The sequence below is a fragment of the Chaetodon auriga genome, chromosome 21 (genome assembly GCF_051107435.1).
Source record: "Chaetodon auriga isolate fChaAug3 chromosome 21, fChaAug3.hap1, whole genome shotgun sequence".
Classification (NCBI taxonomy): Eukaryota; Metazoa; Chordata; class Actinopteri; order Chaetodontiformes; family Chaetodontidae; genus Chaetodon; species Chaetodon auriga.
Genome location: NC_135094.1, coordinates 17743054 through 17765602, shown reverse-complemented (window position 1 = coordinate 17765602; position 22549 = coordinate 17743054). Strand labels below are relative to the sequence as shown.

At 41.3% G+C, this 22549-nt stretch overlaps 2 protein-coding genes across 2 annotated transcripts in view; one reads left to right on the top strand and one right to left on the bottom strand.

Annotated features, from left to right (window-relative positions):
* The window catches only part of sspo (SCO-spondin), a 70978-nt gene extending 61679 nt beyond the window's left edge, over nucleotides 1-9299 (bottom strand). The window contains exons 1-17 of the mRNA XM_076761450.1: nucleotides 9247-9299; nucleotides 8675-8884; nucleotides 7941-8023; nucleotides 7337-7507; nucleotides 6874-7097; nucleotides 6555-6657; nucleotides 5996-6154; nucleotides 5696-5781; nucleotides 5275-5400; nucleotides 4421-4577; nucleotides 3903-4155; nucleotides 3647-3788; nucleotides 3403-3544; nucleotides 2840-3012; nucleotides 2432-2650; nucleotides 2158-2323; nucleotides 1529-1778 (exon numbers count right to left, since the gene is read on the bottom strand). Of these exons, the coding sequence (XP_076617565.1) occupies nucleotides 1529-1778; nucleotides 2158-2323; nucleotides 2432-2650; nucleotides 2840-3012; nucleotides 3403-3544; nucleotides 3647-3788; nucleotides 3903-4155; nucleotides 4421-4577; nucleotides 5275-5400; nucleotides 5696-5781; nucleotides 5996-6154; nucleotides 6555-6657; nucleotides 6874-7097; nucleotides 7337-7507; nucleotides 7941-8023; nucleotides 8675-8884; nucleotides 9247-9299 (2717 nt within the window). The remainder of the gene's footprint in view (nucleotides 1-1528; nucleotides 1779-2157; nucleotides 2324-2431; nucleotides 2651-2839; nucleotides 3013-3402; nucleotides 3545-3646; nucleotides 3789-3902; nucleotides 4156-4420; nucleotides 4578-5274; nucleotides 5401-5695; nucleotides 5782-5995; nucleotides 6155-6554; nucleotides 6658-6873; nucleotides 7098-7336; nucleotides 7508-7940; nucleotides 8024-8674; nucleotides 8885-9246) is intronic.
* A 4237-nt stretch (nucleotides 9300-13536) lies between these two features.
* Nucleotides 13537-18390, top strand: aoc1 (amine oxidase copper containing 1). The gene is made up of 4 exons (XM_076721457.1): nucleotides 13537-15073; nucleotides 15937-16225; nucleotides 16886-17018; nucleotides 18121-18390. Exons 1-4 carry the CDS (start codon nucleotides 13537-13539, stop codon nucleotides 18388-18390), a joined length of 2229 nt encoding a protein of 742 aa, XP_076577572.1.
* The last annotated feature ends 4159 nt before the right edge of the window (nucleotides 18391-22549 follow it).

The window sequence follows — 22549 nt, the reverse complement described above, 5'->3', positions numbered from 1 at the left end:
TTAGACTGTCAAGGGCAAGGATAGGCTGTTTATTTAAAGCAGTAAATAACACAGTCAAGCGAGTTGGTCAAGCAGTTATAGAAATCCACAGCTCTATTGTACAAAAGTGCCCTTGAACATTTCTGCTGGTTCAAGATAGTTAACTATGAATCAGATTCACTAAATTTACTAGACTCTAAACGGTAGCTGTAAAATATAAAGAAGCAATAACATGCGCTGTGAAGTGTGATGAAAATCAGTTCACTGGAATCAACAGCCAAGGGTTGTTGTGCTGTACATCATATTTTATATCCACATTTCACCTTGCCTCCTAGCAACTAATCAGGTCAGTGGTCAGTACAGAGACACATCTCAGCAGCTACAACACAATGAAAATGAGACGCATATAAAAACGGACAATGCACAGACACACACATATAATAAAAATCATTTGTGTGACTGCTCTGACTCAGTCATCAACAGAATATTCAGACCCATGGAGTGATGATCACTGTGGTTATGCAGTGAAGAGATGCAATGAAATCAACCTATCCTGTATAAAGAAGCAGGAACATAGGGTGATTTCATCAGAGCTCTTGCACCACCAGACACTCACTGGGGATAACATGCTCTAATAAACATGTACAGTTTGCAATTTCAGTCATTCAAAGATACATTACACTCATTGCAAGGCGGAAAGTTCGGCCAAGTGCAGACTTTTTTTAGTCAGACCACAGCTGGGTCAAACATATCCGAGCCACGCTCCCTGACATTGGAGAAAACATGTTTACAGTCTCTGATATTTTATCACAACTGCCGCATGATAAAAGCAGCACACACATAGTCATAAAAGAGAAAAGGGTTGTTTTTATGATGTGCTGTAAAAATAAAGAACTGAATTGGGGCTGTAAGAGCTTGTACTGAATTAATCTCGTATCGTGACGTTTCCTCTTGACAGGGTTGATATGTCCGCTGTCCTTGTTGCAAGAATACTGTGTCTGTCCAGTGATGTTCATATTTAATCTAAGTGAAATTCTGCCATTCAGAGTCAAAGCAGGTTCTTTGAAGTGAGCTCATCTGAGTAGCATTTAGTAAATATTCAGTTGTGGTTTGGTTCTGCTGGTTTGCTTGTCACCAGTTTCCTGTTTTATTTTGAAAGTTCACTGCACATGTGTCACGTCTTGTCTCTTTCCTGCCCTTGTGATTGCTTTGTGATCTAATATAATATAATATAATATAATACATCTAATATTCTGCTCTCTCTTTCTCACTCTCTCTCAGCTACACAGTCACCTGTTGGATGGATTTTGATTCTTACTTGCTCGCTGTTGGATCTGTCTGCCTGTTTGGCATGCCTTACCTGTTTTGAGCCATGCCTGCCTCACTATAAGATTTGTAGCTTTTCTATGATAAATCATTTAACTGCACCAGCTCTGTATCTGAAGTCTGCATTTGAGTCCACCCTCTTGTTGCCCTGTTATCCTGCTTGTGTAACATGATTTGAACAAATTTGTGAACTCCCAGCCTCAAATTCTTCCCTCGTACATACCAGGTATTACAGTTGTTCTGAATAACAACCCCTGGCTTGTATGTCTTGTCTCCTTGCACACAGGGGCACATAGTGATGGGAACACACTGGCCCTGGTGGTCCTGTACGAGTCCTGGTGGGCACTGGCAACCTGGAACACACATCCTAAGACCCATTCCACCACCATCATCACAGTTCCAGCCCTCTGAACAGGAACCCCCACAGGCACGACCACATTCCTGGTACACCTGACCGCCAGAACACTGGACCGCTGAGAAGACAGGACAAGAGGAAAGGCTCTGAAATATACAAAATAGCATGATACAGTTTGTGATAATTGCTTTAAAGTTTGAAGCCTAAATGCCACTAAATTCTATTGAGGGTTTCTCAGATTTTTCCAAAGTAAAATGTTTCCATTGTCGGGCATATGCTTTGCAATCCCCACATGAGAGTATTTACATGGGCACCAATTCCAAACTTTTTAGCATCAAAGTACTGCTGCCAACATTGCTAAAACAGCTAAACAACACAGACACCTCCATTATCTTTAAGCCTCCTTTCCTCCACATATCTGGGAGATCAATTCACTGTTGGACATCAAATAGGCCAACATCCTGAAACACCACTGAAACAATGGCCTCCCCACTTACGGCAGAAGGTCTGATTGCGCCAATGGACGGACACGCCCTCCTGAGCACACTGTCGGGTGTAGGCAGTGAGGATGGTGCAGTGACAGGCCTTCTGTGGAACGCAGCCACAAACCTCTGACAAACACAGACGGAAATATGGCTCCCTCTCCACTACGTCATGACACACCTATGAAATCAGAGACAGAGGTGCAGGTGTGAATTAAAAGGGGGAGGCAGACAGAGATGAACTCCCTCCTGAGATAGCAGCAGAGATAACACACTCCATGGAAGCTACCTGAAAGACGGAGCTGTGTATGACGGAGCACACCGTCTCCGCATACTGTCTCCTCTGGGTGAAGGTGGTGCACGGGTCAGGTGGAGCTCCTCTAGGTAGACTACAGTGCTCTGTTGTGAATTTCCCTGCAAAGGATGACACACTGTTCTCCACGTCTCCGTCCGGGGTGGTAAAGTCATCATGCTGGTTCCAGGTCAGCGTTCCACACAGGCCGCGCACCTTGATGCAACATTTACACTTTCTAGTTCAAACAGCAGAACAATTCCAGGCACTGGTAGAGGAATTGGATTGCATTGTTTGGAAGCTCAAAATGCCACAATTGCAAGTTCCATACTTAAAATTTGATTTGAACCACTTTGGGAATAAAAAGGGCACAAGTGAAAGAGCCATATGAGGCATGAGGGTCACCTTGTTTGCAAAGCCAGGTTGCAGGGTGATGAAGGCCAAGGGTCCATGTAGGTGCCAGAGCAGCTGGGCTCCAAAAGCCTGGATGAAGAGAAATGAAGAGGAGGCCCTATGCACAACTAGGTCCCCTGTCACCACAGGTAACGTCTCCCTCTGGCCATTCAATGTCACTGTGCCTGGAGGTAACAACAACAACAACAACAACAACAACAACTGTAAGCAATCAGAGGGCAGTGAACACATTCAAAATTAAGAATTCTCACAACCATCATTCTTTCAGAAGGTAGTAAAAAAGTAAAAAAAGCTTTAATTTTACTCGGGAAAAGTAGAACAAGTTGGAAACAACACTGACGTAATATCTGGATCTATTGAAGTTGTCGGTGAGCAAACAGTTGCTCATTTACACATCCCACAAACACAGCAACGTTCATCTGGAGGCATGTTTGTGTCCACCTGAGCTTTAATTTTAGTCATGTTCACTGTCCTTACTGTGTCAAAGTGTGAAATGATAACTCTGTGGTACCAACAGGCATAAGTGTTCAGGTCAGAGTGTTTAACTAACTCACCAGTGTCTGTGATGGTGACTGTGGTACGAAGTGCTGTGACTGACATCTCCCTTAGACAGCCCAGGCCTCCTCCTCCTCCTCCTCCTCCTGCTTTACACTCTCCACAGCGCACACTCACCACCAGCTTCCTGTCAATGAAGTCCTGAACACACACACATCAGCACAAAGGACAAGTAGCGACACACACAAAACATTTCTCATAGTGTATGTGACCACATGCATGGTTGCATTTTATGTATCTCACCTCCACAGCAGTGAAGGCACAGTCTCCTCCCTGTAGTGAATACCTCTTTTTGTCAAAGGTGGTCACCTGTAGGGCCCCCATCAGGCTGCACTGGGCTGCACACTTCTCCCCAGTGCACTGCCACTGGCCTGCTCTGCACACACTGGGAGGTTTGAGAGTGAAAAAGTAAAAAGAAAAATAAAGAATTAGGAAGAGAAAAATGGGAATGGGTGAATATAGAGGAAAAAGAGAACACACACAAACAGTTTCTTCATACCAGGTGTTACATCTCTGCTGTATCCTGTCCCCTGATTGGTAGGTGCGTCTGCGATGGAAACAAGGACAATTATCTCTTTTCAGGCAGAGCCCCTGGTGAAGGTAGAGGCCTGGCGGACACTCACAGCCCCCCACACACTCCTCCCTACACTGTCCCATGGCTGCAGCAAGCCCAGGGGGCTGAGGAGACGCGCAGCTGGGGGGACAGGAGGACACACAGTCTGAAAACACCTGACCTCTAGGACAGACACGACCTGGACAGACAGAGAAATGAAGAGGAAACACTGTTAAAGGACCACACTGGGGCTTTTGCATGTTTTAGCATCACGTGTACTTTACACTGCGGTTTCTGTTCTCTACTTTAGTTTCTGTTACACCATATTTCAGTATTATCCTGCAGGCTTGTTTCTGAGGGAGGGACAGAAATGTCATGTGTCTGATTGAAAATCACAGCATCACAGGTCAGGAACACTTCGCTCACTTAGTCAACAGGATACAAAAATTGTTATATTTCATTACCACATAGAGCAGCTGTCCTCCACATTATGATGACATGTTGCTGGGCACACTCTCGGGCATAGCTAGCCAGGGTGTCACACACCGCTAAATCCCTCTCTTTGGGTGGCAGGCTACAATACAGGTAAAGACAGGTGTCTACGTATGCCGCTGGGTCCAACTGAAAGACACAAAGACACAGACTTGTCACTTCTGGGTTAGGTAACAGTAAACCTGCATCAAAAAAACGTGCAAGAATTTTGCTAGAACTATTAGGAGTCTTCAAAGTCAGAACTATACAAAACCAGTGCATGGTGGCTTTAATCAACAGAGATGCACAGTATTGATTATGCAGGCTTACTGAGAGGCATTAACTTTTGGATGCAAAGAGAAACAAAACAGGCTCAGGTAATAACAAAAAGCATTGCAAAATGAATGAACAACATCAAACATTAATTTATTCACTACAATATGATATCATATAGAGCCAAATCTGAATTTGTCAATCATTATCCAGAATTTTGTCGCACTCATGCAGTCATTTCAGGCATAGATAAGATGCTGGCAAGATTTCCAAATAATTTTCAGGCCATGCCAAATGTAGGTTGAACTAAAGCTAGTAACTCTGCCACTGACACTAGGCTTTCACTTCGTGTTTACCATGTAGTTCTTACTATCCAGGACATCAACCTGACCCATTTGTTGGAATTGCTCTACCAACTGATACCTGGTAAATGATTTATTGTAAGGAGCAATTTCATTTACAGCTCATCACAGACTTGCCCTATAAAATATACTGCAACATCTCTTTATATCCTCCAAAGCAAAGTTAGTAAACATTGGTAATACTACGTGATTGGAAATCAGAGGTGTCTGACCCGGAGGTGGCAGTGTTTGAACGGGTTTTCCAGCAGTCGGTGACACACTGACTCTGCCTGCCTGCGTAGAGCATTGTCTCCTGAGACATCACAGCTGTGGCCGAGCTCAGCCGCATCGCTGCAGTCCTGAGGGAAGCGTGGAACATGGAGACATTCAATTACAGAGAGTGCAGCTCATAAGTGCACCTTGGCATTTATTTCAAATACAGTAGAAGTATCACAGAACTCTGAATTCACACCAAAAGTGGCTTAAACTACGCATCTCCTACAATCAAATGGGTTGTTGCTTTTTTTTATATTGGCAGGAGACTTTTTGGATCTTATTAGAAGCATCAAAATGATGTGGTTGCCTTTAGTGTGTATTCAGAGTGCACAGATAGCAAAAAAGTGAAATACTCATTCAGTATATTTAGTCCAGTACTTCATTCTGCTGGTCAGGAACTTTCCATGAGTTGCCAAAGCTGGCAGCATACTGGGACACAGTTCCCGCCATTGTGGTGAAATCATCTATGGCACCAAGACAAAAGCAAGTTACTGATGCATAGCAAAGGTGTGTGAACATTAAAATGTGAAAGAGTTAGTGAGCTGAGTTATATCAAGAGAAAATGAAGAACAAATAATGCTGGGTCATACACAGTAAACAAAAAAAAAAAAAACAGTAGCTGAATACATGTGTCTGTATGTACAGTATGTATTTGTGTATCTATTGCATTTTCCTAACCATCAGCGTTATTGTTGTAGACCCCGCAGAGCCCCCTGGTGGCTGCCAGGTGCTCGGTGGTGACTGTTAGGTAGACAGTGTTGGCCAGGTCAAACTTCAGTCTTACTCCTAGGCCGCTCTCCACAAACACAAAGTCCCCGAGCCAATGAACACTCACTCCTGCAAGAAGCAAAGAAAAACATGTTCTTTTCTGCTGCAGGGTTCGACTTTGCTGCTCAATATTATTGATCAACAACATCTCATTTTTATAAGGTTGGTGAATGGTATTTCTAGTCGAGGCAAAGAAAGCTATCATTCAGTATAAATGTCCATTGATCCTTTCACTGTGCTCTTGAATAAATGACGATTTTTTTGTTTTGTTTGTTATCTGTAAGATATTTATAAGATGAGATTTATCAGAAGATTCTGTATTAATTGCTCAATAGATGCAACACATACGCAGACCTGGACCTACTGGCCAACCTTCCTATAAGATGTGTCGAAACAGTATCATCACACTGCCCAGTTAACAATACGAGACAAAAAGTGTAGCTAAGACAGACAGCTGAAAATAATTTACCATTTTGGAAGCGTGGCTCTCTGTTTGGAACAGGCAGATTGTTCAGTGTTAAGTTCCTGTGATGAATTGAAACCAAATCTAGACCCAGCATCAACCTCAGAGCCTGAAAACAGAGAGCCACAGATGCATGAACATGGATGTACCCACATAAAGAAGTTAAAAGCAGACATATCAATCACTGCTGAGCAAAGCTTCACAATTACCATTACCATTTACATTATGGCTATGGCTAGAAAAAACCTTGCAAAGTACCAGAATATGCCACCAATAATATCACTTCATCAAATCCATCAGTGGGGGAATCAGCCATATTTCACACCTTACTGCAGTGTCCTCTCCCATCACAGACTGTACTGATGTAGACTGCCCAGGTGCCATCAGTAGATGAGGCCAGCAGGTAAGTGCAGCTGCCCTGGAAGTGGAAGTGCTTCCTGTCGAAAGTGCGGTAGTGGGCTCCACCCCAGGACATGCAGGTGGCTGAGCTCTGAGGCACCCTGACGCTACCCAGCAGACCACCACGCACCAGAGGGGAGGACTGGGAGTCTGGAGAGGAGGGAGAGAGGAAGGAGAGGTAGTATGTATGATTTATCTCTCATGTGCTGACGTATGAAATCTATGCAGTTAGCATTTAAAAAACATTTTTAAAAGAAAGATATAGATGGCTTTTGAGAAAGTTGTCTGTAGAAATCCCATATTACTGCTTGTACAACATCCAAAACTGGTATGTAGGTCCACTATCTGCATGTGCATGTGTATGCATATGTGCGTGCATGTTCTCTGACCAGGAAGGAGAGTGTAGGTGCAAGACAAGCAGGTCTGGTCGGAGGCATTCTTCCAACTCAGCCCCCACAGGCTGCTGCAGCACTGCTCCATCTGCATCAAAGAGGAGTTATGAACTCCAGGGAACTCCTCACAGCTCCACGTAGAGTAGCACTGGCCTCGCATACCCACACCTGTGAGGAAGAGGACAGAGAGATAATGGTAAAAAAGAATGAAGGAAGGAAATGGAGAGGAAAAGGGTTAGAGTGATGGAAAATTTAAAAATGAGAGAAGAAAATGGGATTTCACAAGAAAATCTCATTGTCAATGTCTTTAGATACTTGAAATAAATGTAATATTTTTTATTATTATATTTCTAATCTTGTTAGGTTTTGTCATGGTTAATGTAAAGCAGTTTACGTTGATTACGTCCTTACATTTCTCATAAGCATGAAAATATTGTAAGCCTGAACTTTGGGCATGCCACACACTACACAAAGGTTTATAATTTTTTGTTTATTTACTGATTGGTAGATAATAACATCGTGTTAGTTACAGTATTTTTACACATATAAAATAAGGACGAACAATGCACACAGTGCATGGAACTGATGTCCTCGTCCTCACCCTCAGAGCAGCGCGGTCCGCTCCAGCCTTCACAGCATGCCCTCACTGTCTTGTTCACCATCTGGCTCTCCATCTCTGGGGGTCTGAGATCAATAGACAGGTGAAAAGTCAATATATTCACAATACTGTATGTATTCACCATTGGCCACAGGAGAACTAAGGGTATTTCCTTTACATTCTCATCCTTTTGGGTACATATACAGATACAACTTGATACTGCTGTACCTTCAAAAGCACAATACGTAAGCCAGGTGACCAAACATATATTTAAAACATTGTTGCATAAGGCATCGCTTTCAGACATGTCTTACTTTGATATAATCTGTAACTCCTGCATGACAATTCTTGTCAATTTATTTCATCAGCAGGTTGTAACATGCACATATATTTCTACTATCCACCCTTGATCATGCCCACCTCCACACAGGTGCCCTTATCAACCAACAGGGGTCACTGTCGGAGTGACAAAGACACGATCCCTCACCACATTCCCACCACAATGCATTAATGGAAATGTGTTCGGTGCAAACATTTCAAGGTGGCTTTTTCATTTGCTCAACACTGGCAATACTGTTGTAATGATTTTAAACTTAAGAAAAACCCTTAAAAAGAACTGAGAACAAGTGTTCTTCCCTTCTCCCTCTGAGCCACCGAATGGTTCACCAGAAACTCCTGAAACCTCAGAGAATACAAGACAGGCCAACAGACTGACAATTACTCAACTTTTCACTTACTTGTACATGAAACAGGATGCTCTGGGACCCTGTTGTTTGTAGTATAATGCGATGCCATCATCACCCCCATGCTTGATGCGCATCCTGTCCACATCTAGCCTCCAACCCTGGGTATTATACTGATACACCTCCGAACAGCTCACTTCAAACTGCAGACGTGGGGACAGAACTCGCTCCACTCTTTCCTCCACCGTGTGTTCACACCAGTGTCTGAAACACAACGCATAGATTTAATTTCATATAATATATAACTTAGTGTTCATTTAATAGAAACTCTGATGTAAGTTTAAACATCCACTGTAGCAAGCATTTCTAATTCAACCAAGGTGGTCAGTGGGTTAGTGAAATCAATAAGCACTTTTTGTTTGGAGAAACATCATTTTCACATGAATTTACTGTGGTGTTACCAGGGTTATTGTGCTGTTTCAATGGTGTGGTCTCTGCAGTACTCAGACTCGATGACTGTTGAAATATTTTCATTCTCTCTTTCCCACCTTCCTCATCCCTGCACTTATGTATAGTGTCTACAAAATGTGCTTAATGCTGCTTTGACTGGGCTGAATCATACTCACCCAAAACCCATCACTGTCTGCAGTCCAAACAGAGTCAGAAGCAGTGTCTCCATGGTCCTCCCTCAATGTTTGTGCTTAAAATTCCTATTAAAAAAAACCTTTGCTTTCAATTCTTTTTATATTCAGAATTTCCTAAACATCATAATATTAGTTTTAAATTCTCAACACTGGTTTGAAGATTAAAGAGTAGAAAGCTTTTTTTTTTTTTTTTTTTTTTTTTTTTTTTGGCAGTGAAACAAATTCTTCCTCACATTTAATAATAAAAGCAGGGCAGGTTTACAGCCTGATGACAAGTAACAAAAGGTACACTTACCTTTCAAGTGCTTTTGGGAACTCTTAATAAGTCCTTGGCTTGTTTATCAATATTTATGTTTTTGAAGGTTCAGTCACTATTTTTATGATACATAAATGATACAGTCCTCAGTGAAGTGATACTTTGCCTTATAGGGGGAGCAGAGCCCCACATGCAGGCTTTTAAATGTGGGGGGTGACTCATGGGATGTACAGTAGCATCTGAACCTGCTGCCATTGGATATTAGTGGTAAAGTCACAGCTGGGAGGGCAGCCATTGGTGTCTGGACCTGTGACGGACACATCCTCTGACCTCACCCCATCAAACATTGCAGGACACGGTAGGTGATGGCGGGGGTGGTGTAGCCTCAGCCACAGAATAAAGAGATGTTTGTCAGAGCCTAATCCTGTAAAGAGAGTCGTTTCGGGAAGGATGATGGGGCATTTATTCAATGAAGCATGTCAACAGACATGGGGACTGAAGGCTTTGAGACTCACCAATATCCCAAGTCTGACCTCATGACCCTGGAGTGAGGAGGCTCAAACACAGCTGTCACCACAGTACACCTTAGCTTGAGCCTGGGGAAGAGGAAGAAAATGATATTGATGTCATAAGGGCTTGATTTAATGTTATATCAAAACGTTCACTGCTTCATCATCATTTTTGGGAAGATGGGTAAGAAGAATGTGGATAAAGAACCAGAAGGTGTTTGGAGTTTATAGTAACCTCACATTCAGACAACAAGAATCAAGATTTAAAGTCAACAGCCATGGCAGTGAACTCAGTGCTAATGCGAATGTCGGCATGCTAACCCGGTCACAATGACAGGTGCAGTGCTTATGTTTAACAGGTGTAAGTGCTTATGTCTTCCATGTTCACCATTTTAGTTCTGCATGTTAGCATAAGTGAATTGGCACCAAACACTGAGTGCAGGTGAGGCTGATGGGAATGCCATTAGTTTTGAAGGTATTTGTTCCTAAACTACAGAATTGGATAAATTAAAAATTTGACCTGATGGTAGTGTTAGATGAAAAGTCAGAGAATCACCAGTTATCACAAGCGTGTTGTGCATGAATGTGTGCACCAAAATTTCACGGCAATCAATTCCAAAACAGTTGTGGAAATGTTTCATGAAAAATCAAAAAGGAAAAGTCAGAGGATCTGCAAAGGCAGTGGGATTCATCCTTTGAGGACAATGATTGACAGACGTCAATCCATCTAGTAAATGTTTAGCTATTTCAGTGGAAAAGTTAAGCTTCTACTCTACTTTTGTCCTAAGACAAAAAGTCAGGGAATTACCATGGTCAGTGGGAGTCATCCTCTGGGGACTGTACAAAATTTCACGGCAATCCATCCAATAGTCCTTCAGATACTTGGACTGAAGTGGTACACACCATCCTTAGCCATGGCTAAACACATACTGAAGTCCTTTTCCATCCAAATGTGTATGCAAATTTGCTATCTGCACTGTAATTGTAGTAAGAAGATAAATCAAACAAACACAGACATCTGTACAAGAACTTATTTAAATTTCAGACAGAGGCCATTAGTAGCAAGCCCAGTGAAAAACATGCAAATGATGGAATAAACAATATAAGGCTGGACTATGGTAAAAAAAAATAATAACAATAGACCGTACTGCAGATTGCTTTTAATAAGTAGTTCAATTCAGTTGTTCAAAAATTTCTAAAATTTCATCTCAGTTTATAAGCTTTTAATATTGACTTAGATTTGTGGCTTTCACTTGTTTCATACAGTGATCACTTACAGTAAATGAAAGAACAAAATTCATCCTTGTCTCAATAAATGTCCCAATAAATCCCCAAACAATCCCCTTCCTTGCTAAAGATGGAGCAGGAAGACTTCTATCTGTACCCCATATGCGCAATCCAACTACCTGTTAAATAAAACTTAATTTGGATACAAATTGGAAACAAATCAAGTCTAATTTTAATCTTAAACCCTTTAATCTTATATCCCTAGTAGTACCCATTCCCAAGAACCCCGCCTTTGCTCTGAGGGTCTGGATGGAATATTCTCTATGTGGGGTGGAATAGGGGTCCGTTGTAAGTTGTCCGTTGTTTTCTTCCTTCACACAGCTACAGAAGAACTACAGACTGGAAAATAACAACTTCCGTCATCGACAAGTCAGGTGTTCACATACAAAAACAGATAGAAGGTTCTGAGACTGAGGCACAATCAACAAATCAAAGTTGATTTTCAAGCAAATGAAAGTCAATATTCCACATATACAATACCCTATTATCAATAAGTCCAAGATGGAAGAGGAACTTGGAAAACTTGGAAAAGAGCCTTAAGAGGTAACACCTTATATAAGGGACATAGTGTAAATTTGCCATTAACTAGTTAATTGTTTGCATGCATATAGTAGCAGACTGACTCTTTATTAGACATTATAAAGCACTTACTAAATCCTTATTCTACATGCAACTGCTTGACCATAAACAGCTCCAGTTGCTAAGGTTAAAGACCACAAACCAAGTCACAAATCCTGGTGTAGTCATGGATTCAGAGCTACATTTTAAACCCCAAAAATAGACACTTACAAAATCAGCCTTCTCTGGCCTTAGGCATACGTATAAAATTAAAAGAGCTGTGTTTGTGCTGTCTTTTAATTTAAAAATAGGTTATCTTTGCTTTTATCTTAAGTAGACTCAGCTGCTGTGGTGGTGTCTGAACAGGTCTCTCTAAAAAGTCTATCAGATGGCCGCAGCTGATTCAGAATGCTACTATTAGAGTTCTCACTAAGACCAGGAGAGCAGATTTGGAGGTGACTTCAAAATACTACTGTTGACTTATAAAGCGCTGAGAGGTTTAAGGCCAAAATACAAAAGACTGCTGCTCTGCAGTTCTGCTATACTGTTCCCAGAGTCAGTTGTAAACATGGAGAGGCAGCATTCAGTTTTTTTGCACCACATATCTGGAACAAACTGCCAGAAATTCAGATGTCTGCACCAACTCTCAGTTCACATCTTGTATTGAACTGTAGCTACGCTGTGATTTTATTCTCTGTCTTATTCTATCTTAGCTTTATTTTACTCTTTTTAAATCATATGCATGTCTTTTTATATTGTCGTTTTATGTTGGCTTTATTTCTTATGCAAAGCCCCTCAAATTGCACTCACTTGAAAGGTGCAACACAAGTACGTTTCCTTGCCTTCTGCAGGATTATCTAAAAACAGCACCTGTTATTTCATCATATTTACAACCCACTGTTGGCCAATCAGCCTCTGTCACAGCAGGTTAAACATAAGCAGCAGTCTGCTGATCCTTGTTTCCATAAGAGTTTTCTTCAATTACTGAAGCAGGAGAACAACTACAGGTAAAGTACTGTGTCTGTTTCTTTGTTCCTGATACACAGCCTAAAGTGTTTCTCAAGGAAGCATGGAACTATTCCAAAGTTAGTGCATTATGTATCATAACATTATTCCATAAATGTTATTAAATAAGTATGTTAGAAAATCTAATTAAGTTGAACTTGACCATTTTGTAACTGACATACCAGTTTACCTTGGCCGTGTGCAGCAGGAAGATATAGCACAGAGAAAGGCAATGTATACTGTGAGTGCTTCATAGCAGAAGCTTATGTGTACCATTTGTGTTCCTGTGGAGAAGAGAGAGGAGAGACTAACAGAAGCGGCCAAGTAAAGGGAACCAGGAAGAATTGCTCATCAAGCTGTGAAGAGAAGAACAGGAAGGTGAGCCAAGAAGAGACACTTGTTGATTTGGTAGTTTATAAGAGAGTATTTCTAAGAAACAGGCTGTAAAATATTTTGGATAAAAAAGTCTGAATGAAATTTGTAGAAACAGAGTTCTTCTTTCTAAAAGTCCCTTAATCAAATTGCTAATTACAAGATGTCTGAGATTTTCATTATTCTCAAGAAAAAAATTACGAAATGAATTCTCTGTACATATCCAGTTTCTTCTTCTTCATTACCTAAATTCAAGCTCAATATTTTTTCCATTTTATTACAGCCATGAAGCTTCTCTGTCTGCTGCAGCTGCTCTGCTTGGCTGGTTGCAGTGCTTCCAGATCGAGAGAGTGGGCTCATCATGGTGCCCCCATGTTTGCCGACCTCACAGTGCGTGAGATGAAAGCCGTCCGGGCCTACCTGCATGGTATTCCAGAGATGGGGCTCACTGATGCTCGTAGCAAGACTATGAAGAAGAACAACATCCTTCTCATAGAACTCCATCTGCCAAGGAAGCATGAAGCCTTGAGAGCTCTGGACCGTGGACAGGCCAAACCCCCACGTGAAGCCCGTGTGGTCATCCAGTTCGGAAACCAGATCAAGCCCAACATCACTGAGTACATTGTGAGTCCTCTGCCATCCCCAAAGTCCCACAGAGTCAAGACATTCAAGGGGGATAGGCCTATCCAGTTTGAGTCGAGGCCTATTACTGCTGTAGAGTACTCCTTTATTACTGACATCCTCGAGAAGATCACAACTAAAGTTCACAAGCTCCTGTTTGAGACCACAGGAGGGTTTTCCTTCACTAACTGCACTGACCGCTGCCTGACATATTCAGACATAGGCCCCCGTGGGGAGGGTCCAGGTGAGAGGAGGACCTGGATCATGTTGCAGAAGTTTGTGGAGGGTTATTTCCTCCACCCAGTTGGGTTTGAGATATTGATCAACCACCGGGACCTGGATCCAGAAAAGTGGACTGTGGAGAAGGTCTGGTACAACAGCATGTACTTCGACAGTGTTGAGGAACTGGCAGAAAAATATGAATCAGGAAGTGTGGAGAAGGTCAAACTGCCAGATCATGATGACAATGACTTCTTCTCCACTTATATCCCCCGTGGTCAGAGCAACACCCCCACTAATATCCATGGGCCGAAGCTTGTGGAGCCCCAGGGGCATCGCTATCATCTTGATCGCAATTTTGTCGAATATGCTGGATGGTCTTTTGCCTATCGAGTCCGCTCATCGGCTGGTCTTCAAGTCTTTGACCTCCGCTTCAATGGAGAAAGGATTGCCTATGAGATCAGCCTCCAAGAAGCTATTGCTTTCTATGCAGGTGATACTCCTGCGGCCATGCACACAAAATACATTGATGCTGGCTGGGCAATGGGCACCTCAAACTTCGAGCTGGCGCCTGGAATCGACTGTCCAGAAATTGCCACTTTTGTTGACCTCTACCACTACTTTGATACAGACAAACCTGTGCGCTACAAAAATGCACTCTGTATTTTTGAGATGACCACTGCTCTCCCTCTGAGAAGACATTTCGACCCCGACTTTGAGGGGAGTTACAACTTCTATGGAGGGCTGGAAAACACTGTGCTGGTGTTGCGGACGACATCAACAGTTTACAACTATGATTACATTTGGGACTTCCTCTTCTACCAGAATGGGGTGGTGGAGGTGAAGGTCAGTGCTACTGGGTACATCCATGCTACTTTCTTTACACCTAATGGACTTCACTATGGTAGCAAGGTGTACAACTATGTGCTGGGTAACCTGCACACACACCTCATCCATTATAAAGTGGACCTGGATATTGCTGGTGAGTTTTATGGTACAATAACCTAGTTTGAGGTTTTAAAGCCGTAACTCTTTATTGACCACTGACTTCCTTCTTTGACAAGATCAGTGGAAACCCCACTATCCAATAAATTATGGCCATATTTGATGATTCTGCAACTTATGATTAATCTAGCAAGGTGCAAAGTAAGGGTATAATGGGTCAAACTCTCATGTGAGAGGTCGGAGCTCATATCCTGTTAATTTGCTTTTAATTAAATATAATCCAACGTTTAGCACAATCTTCCAATGCTGACATTAGAAAACAATGGGTTACACACATACCCACCACTGTGGTCTTTAAAGAAAAGTGGTGACATCATTTTCTTTACACCAGTCCTAATATAGTTTGCTTATATTGTGTATTTTGAAGGCAAGGACAGTAAAGGCAAGGCCATGCAAGTGTATTTGTATAGCACCTTTCTACAACAAAGAAATTCAAAGTGCTTTGAATTGAATCTGAAGGTGTGAGAGCACTGGAATGAGAGAAAAGAAAAGGCACAAAGAACTTAGCTTTGACTAAGTCTTTTATTGATGCCAGTCCCGATAAAATCTGGACTTTTCCCTGTCATAAAGGAGACAGACTTGGCCTATCAATTTTGTGCAACCGTTCCGTTGAAGAGTGTGATCAAGGCTATCTGTGATGTAGGCTATGTGCCATGCATGAGTCAATAACTTAATCTTGTACAACCTGTCTATCACTTTTACCACCTATAAAGTACATTCAACCTAACTATGGGGAAAAAACTGCAATGGAGGTGTCTGATGCAAAAGTGAAAAGTGTCTCAGCAGACTGCTTATGCCTTGACATCTGACTTTTCCCTCTTTGCTGTCATTGTGACACAGGTCGAGAGAACAGCTTTGAGACGATGGATCTGAAATTTGTCAACTTCACAAATCCCTGGAGCCCGAAGAATTTTGTTGTCCAGTCCAAACTACACAGGACAGAGCACAAGACCGAGCGATCTGCTGCTTTCCGCTTTGGCAAAAAGTTCCCCCGCTATGTGCACTTTAACAACCCCAATGAGAAAAATAAATGGGGGCACCAGAAGAGTTACCGTATTCAGTTTAACTCACATGCCTACAGTGTCCTTCCAAGAGGCTGGAGAGAGGAAAATGGCATCAGTTGGTCAAGGTAAAAAAAAAAAAAAAAAAACTTTTCCTCATATGTTGCAAGAAAACACATGTGTTGTAGGTATAACTTGGGTAAAATATTTAAACGCAAGATGCCATTTTTTTTCTGGGAGCCACCATAACAGATGTCCTGGCCATTATCTGTATAAAAATGTTGTCATATATTGTATCTATGGATACATTAGGATCTGATTTTTAAAATTTAAGTTCTGTGCATTTTAAGAAAGTTTGGACACATACTTATGGTGATTACAAAGTTTGCAATGATTAACCCAATGAAGGATCACTGGGGTTAAGGAGGTTAATCTCTGGACTGAGATTCTGGTTAGAAATAAAATCAATGCAGAGTTATGGTTTGGGAGTAAACAGAGGCACAGCAAACACTTTGTAGAGTATTGTCTTTTTCACCTAATAGTGAGCTACTAGTGTTGGGCTATCCAAGTGAAGTGCACTTGATTCAGGAAAGCTGCTGTGCTCCTTAACACCCAAAGGGAAATGACTATGTCAAATGGTTGAATAACATCTTTTTGACCGACCACAATAATGATGGATAGAATTAAAATGACAAAGGCCTACTTTTGAAATAACTAATTGACAGATTGAGAAGTCTGAATGAATCATTGTGCAGTCAGAGTTAGGATGAAAAACTGTGTCTCTGCAGGTATCCTCTGGCTGTGACTCGTCATAAAGATAGTGAAGCCACCAGCAGCAGCATTTACACCCAGAATGACCCCTGGAAACCTGTTGTGTCATTTGAGGACTACATCCGCAACAATGAAGACATAGTCAACCAGGTACAGTCGAGAATATCAAACTAGACTCATTATTTTACATTCCCTATTCATGTATGTCACACATTATCAAAATATGCTAAGAGAATAAAAGTCAGGGGACAGTAGTTTTGTCCACAATTTACATGAAGGCCATTAGATCGATATCCATTTTCTTGTTCTCATAAAAAGAAAGTAAATTGATGTTTTTTTCAAGCCTTTCACCCTTATGTTAATGAACACTCGCAAGAAGTACCAATAACTTGTAAATTAGAAAGGAAAAATGTATCCAAACCCTTAGTGGTTCGTGCAATAACTTCCTGTGATCATCACCAGCAGTAACACTTCAAGCATTTTTGTCACATGGATTTTGATATTTGACAGGTGAGCGATGGTTAAAGCAAAATTATCTGCAAGTCCATTTTTAACTGGTGCAAGAAGTCACAGTTCACAAATTAACAGCATCCTTTGTGAGGTTTCAAATGGATTCTTAGAAATGTGGTTTACATTCCAGCATGAGGGTGTTTGTCTGAGAAGTTACGTCAGTGGTTTTAGTTTGCTGTTCCTAAAATAATCTGTTCATTAGTTCTGGTCACTCACCATCATGGAAACTCACAAATGCTGACATTTCCGTCTGCTTGCACTTTTGTAGTGGAAATAACCACCTGGAGAAGAAAATACTGCCTTTTAAAGATCTTTTATTAATGCAAAAGACCTGAGTTTGTCTCTGCAGACTACAAAATTGAATATCACAAAGTACATAATGGCTCATATAGTAATGCAACACCCTCTGTTCCCCTCCTAGATACTCCCCTCTCTGGCCAAATTTGTATTACACAACAAGATACGTTTGAATGATGTTTTTGCCAACTTCTAAATAAACTCCTAACTTTTGGGTAGTATCACAGAGAGGTCACATTATTTTTGGGCATGTTGCTCTGGGTTACATCAGGACACAACACAGTTGGAAAATGGAAATGCTTTCATAGTAATTATGAAATTATATTTGAAACCCTTAATAAAACACAGGTAATACTTTTCCATTACACTTTCAAGTAGATAAAACCGACCTGTTATGTGTTGTATTGTAAAAATTCTAATATAATGTTTGCTCCCCTTTGTGCAGGACCTGGTGGCCTGGGTGACAGTGGGCTTCCTGCATGTGCCTCACTCAGAAGACATCCCCAACACGGCAACACCAGGCAACGCAGTGGGCTTCTTCCTCCGACCCTTCAACTTCTTTGATGAAGACCCTTCACTGGCAGCCAGAAGCACCGTCATCATCCGACCAGAGAAGGATGGCAAGCTCAAGGTCCAGAGATGGACACCTGAAGTCGTCGGTCACTGTGTGACAGACAAGCCATTCCATTACAATGGCACTTATGCAGGAGTCTAGAGGTGTTTTTCATGGTTTCCCAAAAAGTTTTTTCACACATATAAAATTTTTACTTAATTTAAACAGCCAGTGTGTAGGATTTAGTGGCATCTAGTGGTAAGGTTGCAGATTGCAAAACAGCTGAACCCCTCCCTTTCCAAGTATGTAGATGGCCTTCAGGTAATGTTAACACAAAAAAAAAAAGCAAAGGGCTCTGCATAGAGCCAGTGTTTGGTTTGTCTGTTCTGGGTTACTGCAGAAACATGGCACCGCAACATGGCAGACTCGGCAGGAGAGGACCTATTCTCAACTAATTTCAAGCCTCATTCAAAGCTAGCAAAGAAAATAATTAGTTTCAAGAAGTTGTACATTGCTGAAAACACATCATTTCTGCCAATAGATCCCACTGAATTCCTACACACCAGATTCTAAAGTAAAAGCACAATGGGGACCTCAGATTAAAACCATTTGATCTTTAAAATCACAAGTACATATAGTCAAGTTTATTTTCAGTAATGTCTAACAATGTGACAACCTTGAGAGAGAATTATTTGTAAAATTTAAGTTTTGTTTAGATTTATGTGGAAAATAAGTACATCTTAAAAAGGTAAAAGTTTTTCATAAATGATGCCTGTCATAGCTGCTCATATATACACTGAAATCTTACATTTAGACTCATTGTTGCATCAATTGAAGAAAAACATGGATTTATTACTCAGATTGTACACATGCAATGTTAATCTTAATGTCAGAGTTAATGTACCACTCTAAATCAAACCACACATGTAACCTGGCAGGGAGGAGGGGAGGCAGTGTGGGGCATAGGGGGCTTTGAGATCTCCTGTAATCCCATGTTGGGTCTCCATGGCTGAGGTTTAGTGACAGCGAGCATCCAGGATGCAGGATGCTCTGCATCCGCCCTGCTTGTGGTAAACTGCGGGCCCTCAGCATGCTCTGCTTGCCTCCACTGTGGGAATGTTTTTACTGGAAAGACAACAATCCTTACAGAGCAAACAGCCTGATTCCGGATCCTTCCCCGCAAACAGTCCAGGATACCATCTGGCTGTGGCATCACCCCTGGAAACCTAACTTTACATACAATGTGACACAATGTACTGAATATCAACAGCACATGTAACAGCTTTGTCCTTAATGTAAACATTCCCAACATACCAATGTCACTTTATATTTCTCAATCAAAAGATTTACTGAGGCACCAAATAAATCAAACTACTGATCATACTGTATGTTTTGGATTAGATTTTGATAAGCCATTTCTGTATTAAACAACAGTGACTACACTCAGGTCTGTGTTAGCCAGGATGCAAAATATAACTGTTGAGGAGAAAGGGGGATTTTGTCGTGGCAAAGTTGGTTTGTGTGAAGGGTAAATAATGAGTGTTTTTGGAGTGGGGAAAAGGAATCTGGCCAACAACTGCTGTCAGGATTTTCACAATCTGAAAACGTTTTTTTTTTTTTTTTTTTTGTTTTATAAGTGTGTGCTGATGTTTTACAGTTTGCATAGTAAAAGAGGAATAATATGAAAGCCACACATGCATGAATGAATGAACGGTGTGAGAGGAAAGGACAAAAAACAATGTCAATTGTGCAACAAGCATTCCTATAGCTATTCCCATGGAAATGAGAGTCTTGACGTCACAGACAAACTTTAAGAAAGCAGCAGCAGCAGTAAACAGTTTTTTCATTCTAAACTGGCATGTCATAGTTTTATGTACAAGATCTTCCAAATAACAGTGTGAAATTCTATTTCATGAATGCTGCAATGCCCTTAAATTATTCAGCTTCAGTCTTGGTTCTTTTATAACTTCCTGGGCAGTCTGAAATTGATGAAGACATACTGATATGTGCATTCAAATTAAATACTATCAAATAAAACAGGTTTACATTTGCATACAGTCCTTAAAAGTTTTACAAGACAGCATAACATATATCATATTTCTATACACGTTCAGCAGTGGATCTTATCCTATAGCATTGTGATAATAAATATAGGGTCTGAACTTAAATATACAAAGATAATTACAAAAGGTAATCTGCAAAAGAAGATAAACAATGTGCAAAACACCTTGTGGAAATATCTGCGTTAATAAAACAAATATTTCTAGAAGTTTAAAGGATGTCAAACTATTGCCAGGCCTAAATATAAAGCCAGGGAACTTAGTTGGTGACTTGTTGCCACCTAGTGGTTTCCTGAATAATTGTTTGGCCTGTTCGGATCATCAGTTGCTGCATATCCAATAGCCTTGCTGTGGTGGACACATTCCATGATTGTGCTTTGAAAGATTGTATGATTAGTCTTCATTTAGGTAGTAAAACTACAATGCATGTTTCAACCATAATGCTCACATTTGTGAGACAGCAGGCAGACAGGATCAAAAGCTGACCTCTTATTGGAAATAACATTACAGAGACACAAGAGAGACACAGGAGCAGGTGGGTGGTTGGAGTAGAGGAGCTCAGGTGAGGAGGATGAGGTGAATGAAAGGGTGGAACAGCAGGCTGGAAAGGAGCACAGGAGGGAAACACAGGACTGTGACAGGGCCATGACACAGATGGCAAAAGACTATGTTGGACCATACAGTAGACACGGACAGGAACTAATAGAAATGATTCCAGGCAAAGGGACACTCGTGATGATAACTTTATTAATAATGGTCAGCCCTAATCTGGCTCCGACAACAGCTATACATGTACTGCATAATATCTTCTGTGGCTCTGGAGAGGGTTCGTCAAGTCTGAGAAAGGGTTAAAGTTATAGCAAGAAATATTTAGTTTAGAAGCTTGTTTTGTTATATTTGTGGACCCAGGACACACTAGAGTGACTATGTCACTTGGCTGGCCTGGGGACGCCTTGGAATCCCCCTGGATGAGCTGGAGGAAGTGTTCAGGGAGAGGGAAGTTTGGGCGTCCCTGCTCAGACTGCTGCCCCCGCGACCCGGCCCCGGATAAAGCGGATGAAAATGGATGGATGGATGGATGGAAATTCATCATCTCCACTGTGTACCGCCCTGAAAGCACAGAACTGACCAACTGCTGGAGAGTGACCGACGACAGTACAGACGGTCACCTTCTCATGTCAGTCCTCTGTCAGTTTGTCTGACAGTCGGCAAGTTATACAGTGACTCCAGTGCAGGGGAAGAGGAAGGATGCAGAGGAAGACAGCTGCAGACAGTCTCCACCAAAGAAACGTTTGAACATGCACTGTGAACCCTCTTCTCAAAAATGGTAAATATATATTGCAGAATTTCTGTACTGATCAATAGTTCTTCTTTTGACACAGTTTTGATGAAATTAGTAACTGTTATTCACTCTTATCTGTCATTTGTCCAGACAAGTGGAGACACAATGATCCAGCATGCACTGTGAAACCACTCATTTAAAAAGGCAAATATACATTTATGTCATGCTGGTATCAGAGTTCATATATTGCTGAATACTCCATTTGTTGGGTTGATGAGGTTAGCAACTGTTATTGCACCTTGTCCGTCCGTCCATTTTCAGTGAGGACGAGTGGCTCCAGACGTCAGTTTACTGTCCTGAAAATGATCAGTGTTACAGCTACATTTTTCATGTTTCCTTGTTACATGGTGGTATTGTGTGTCATTGTAAAGTAAAATCTTTTTGTCTCATAATCTAAGTTTAACAGGACAAGTTACAGTGTGTGTTTGCATGATAGCAGTAAGGTGAAGTATAGTATTTTTTTATGCACTGTCATTTAGCATCAAATGAAGATTTTAAAGGTTTTTTCTTGCACAATGAAATGCAAATGTAGCCCCCTCCAGGCTACACACTCAGAAAATGTTAAGTAACTAGTTCCATTTACCTGTGTCATAAAATAAGCGAGTGTATCACTGGTTGTATACTAGCTCTGTCATATGGTCTGTATAACATGCATGGTCATATCATCATATTTATTATAGTTGTGTAGCGGTTCCATTGTGTAATGGTTCATACTCTGAACTTTGAATCCAATAATTTGAGTTCAAATCTCAATGTAACTTCCCTTAAAGCAGGTGACACATAAAAGAAAACATACATAAAAGACACATATACAAAACTCAACGAAATGACACCGAAAATCCAGTGTAAGGAACTGATAAATGTATTTAAATGCTAACTAGACACCAGAAAGACTGCACAGGATAGCAGTAGGTATTTA

What these genes read in the sequence shown, in the direction of transcription:
- aoc1 (XM_076721457.1), top strand. Translation starts at nt 13,537, where the DNA reads ATGAAGCTTCTCTGTCTGCTGCAGCTGCTCTGCTTGGCTGGTTGCAGT. An exon ending in AGTGGACCTGGATATTGCTG is followed by an intron (nt 15,074 to 15,936) that starts GTGAGTTTTATG and finishes ATTGTGACACAG; the next exon opens with GTCGAGAGAACAGCTTTGAG. An exon ending in ATGAAGACATAGTCAACCAG is followed by an intron (nt 17,019 to 18,120) that starts GTACAGTCGAGA and finishes CCCTTTGTGCAG; the next exon opens with GACCTGGTGGCCTGGGTGAC.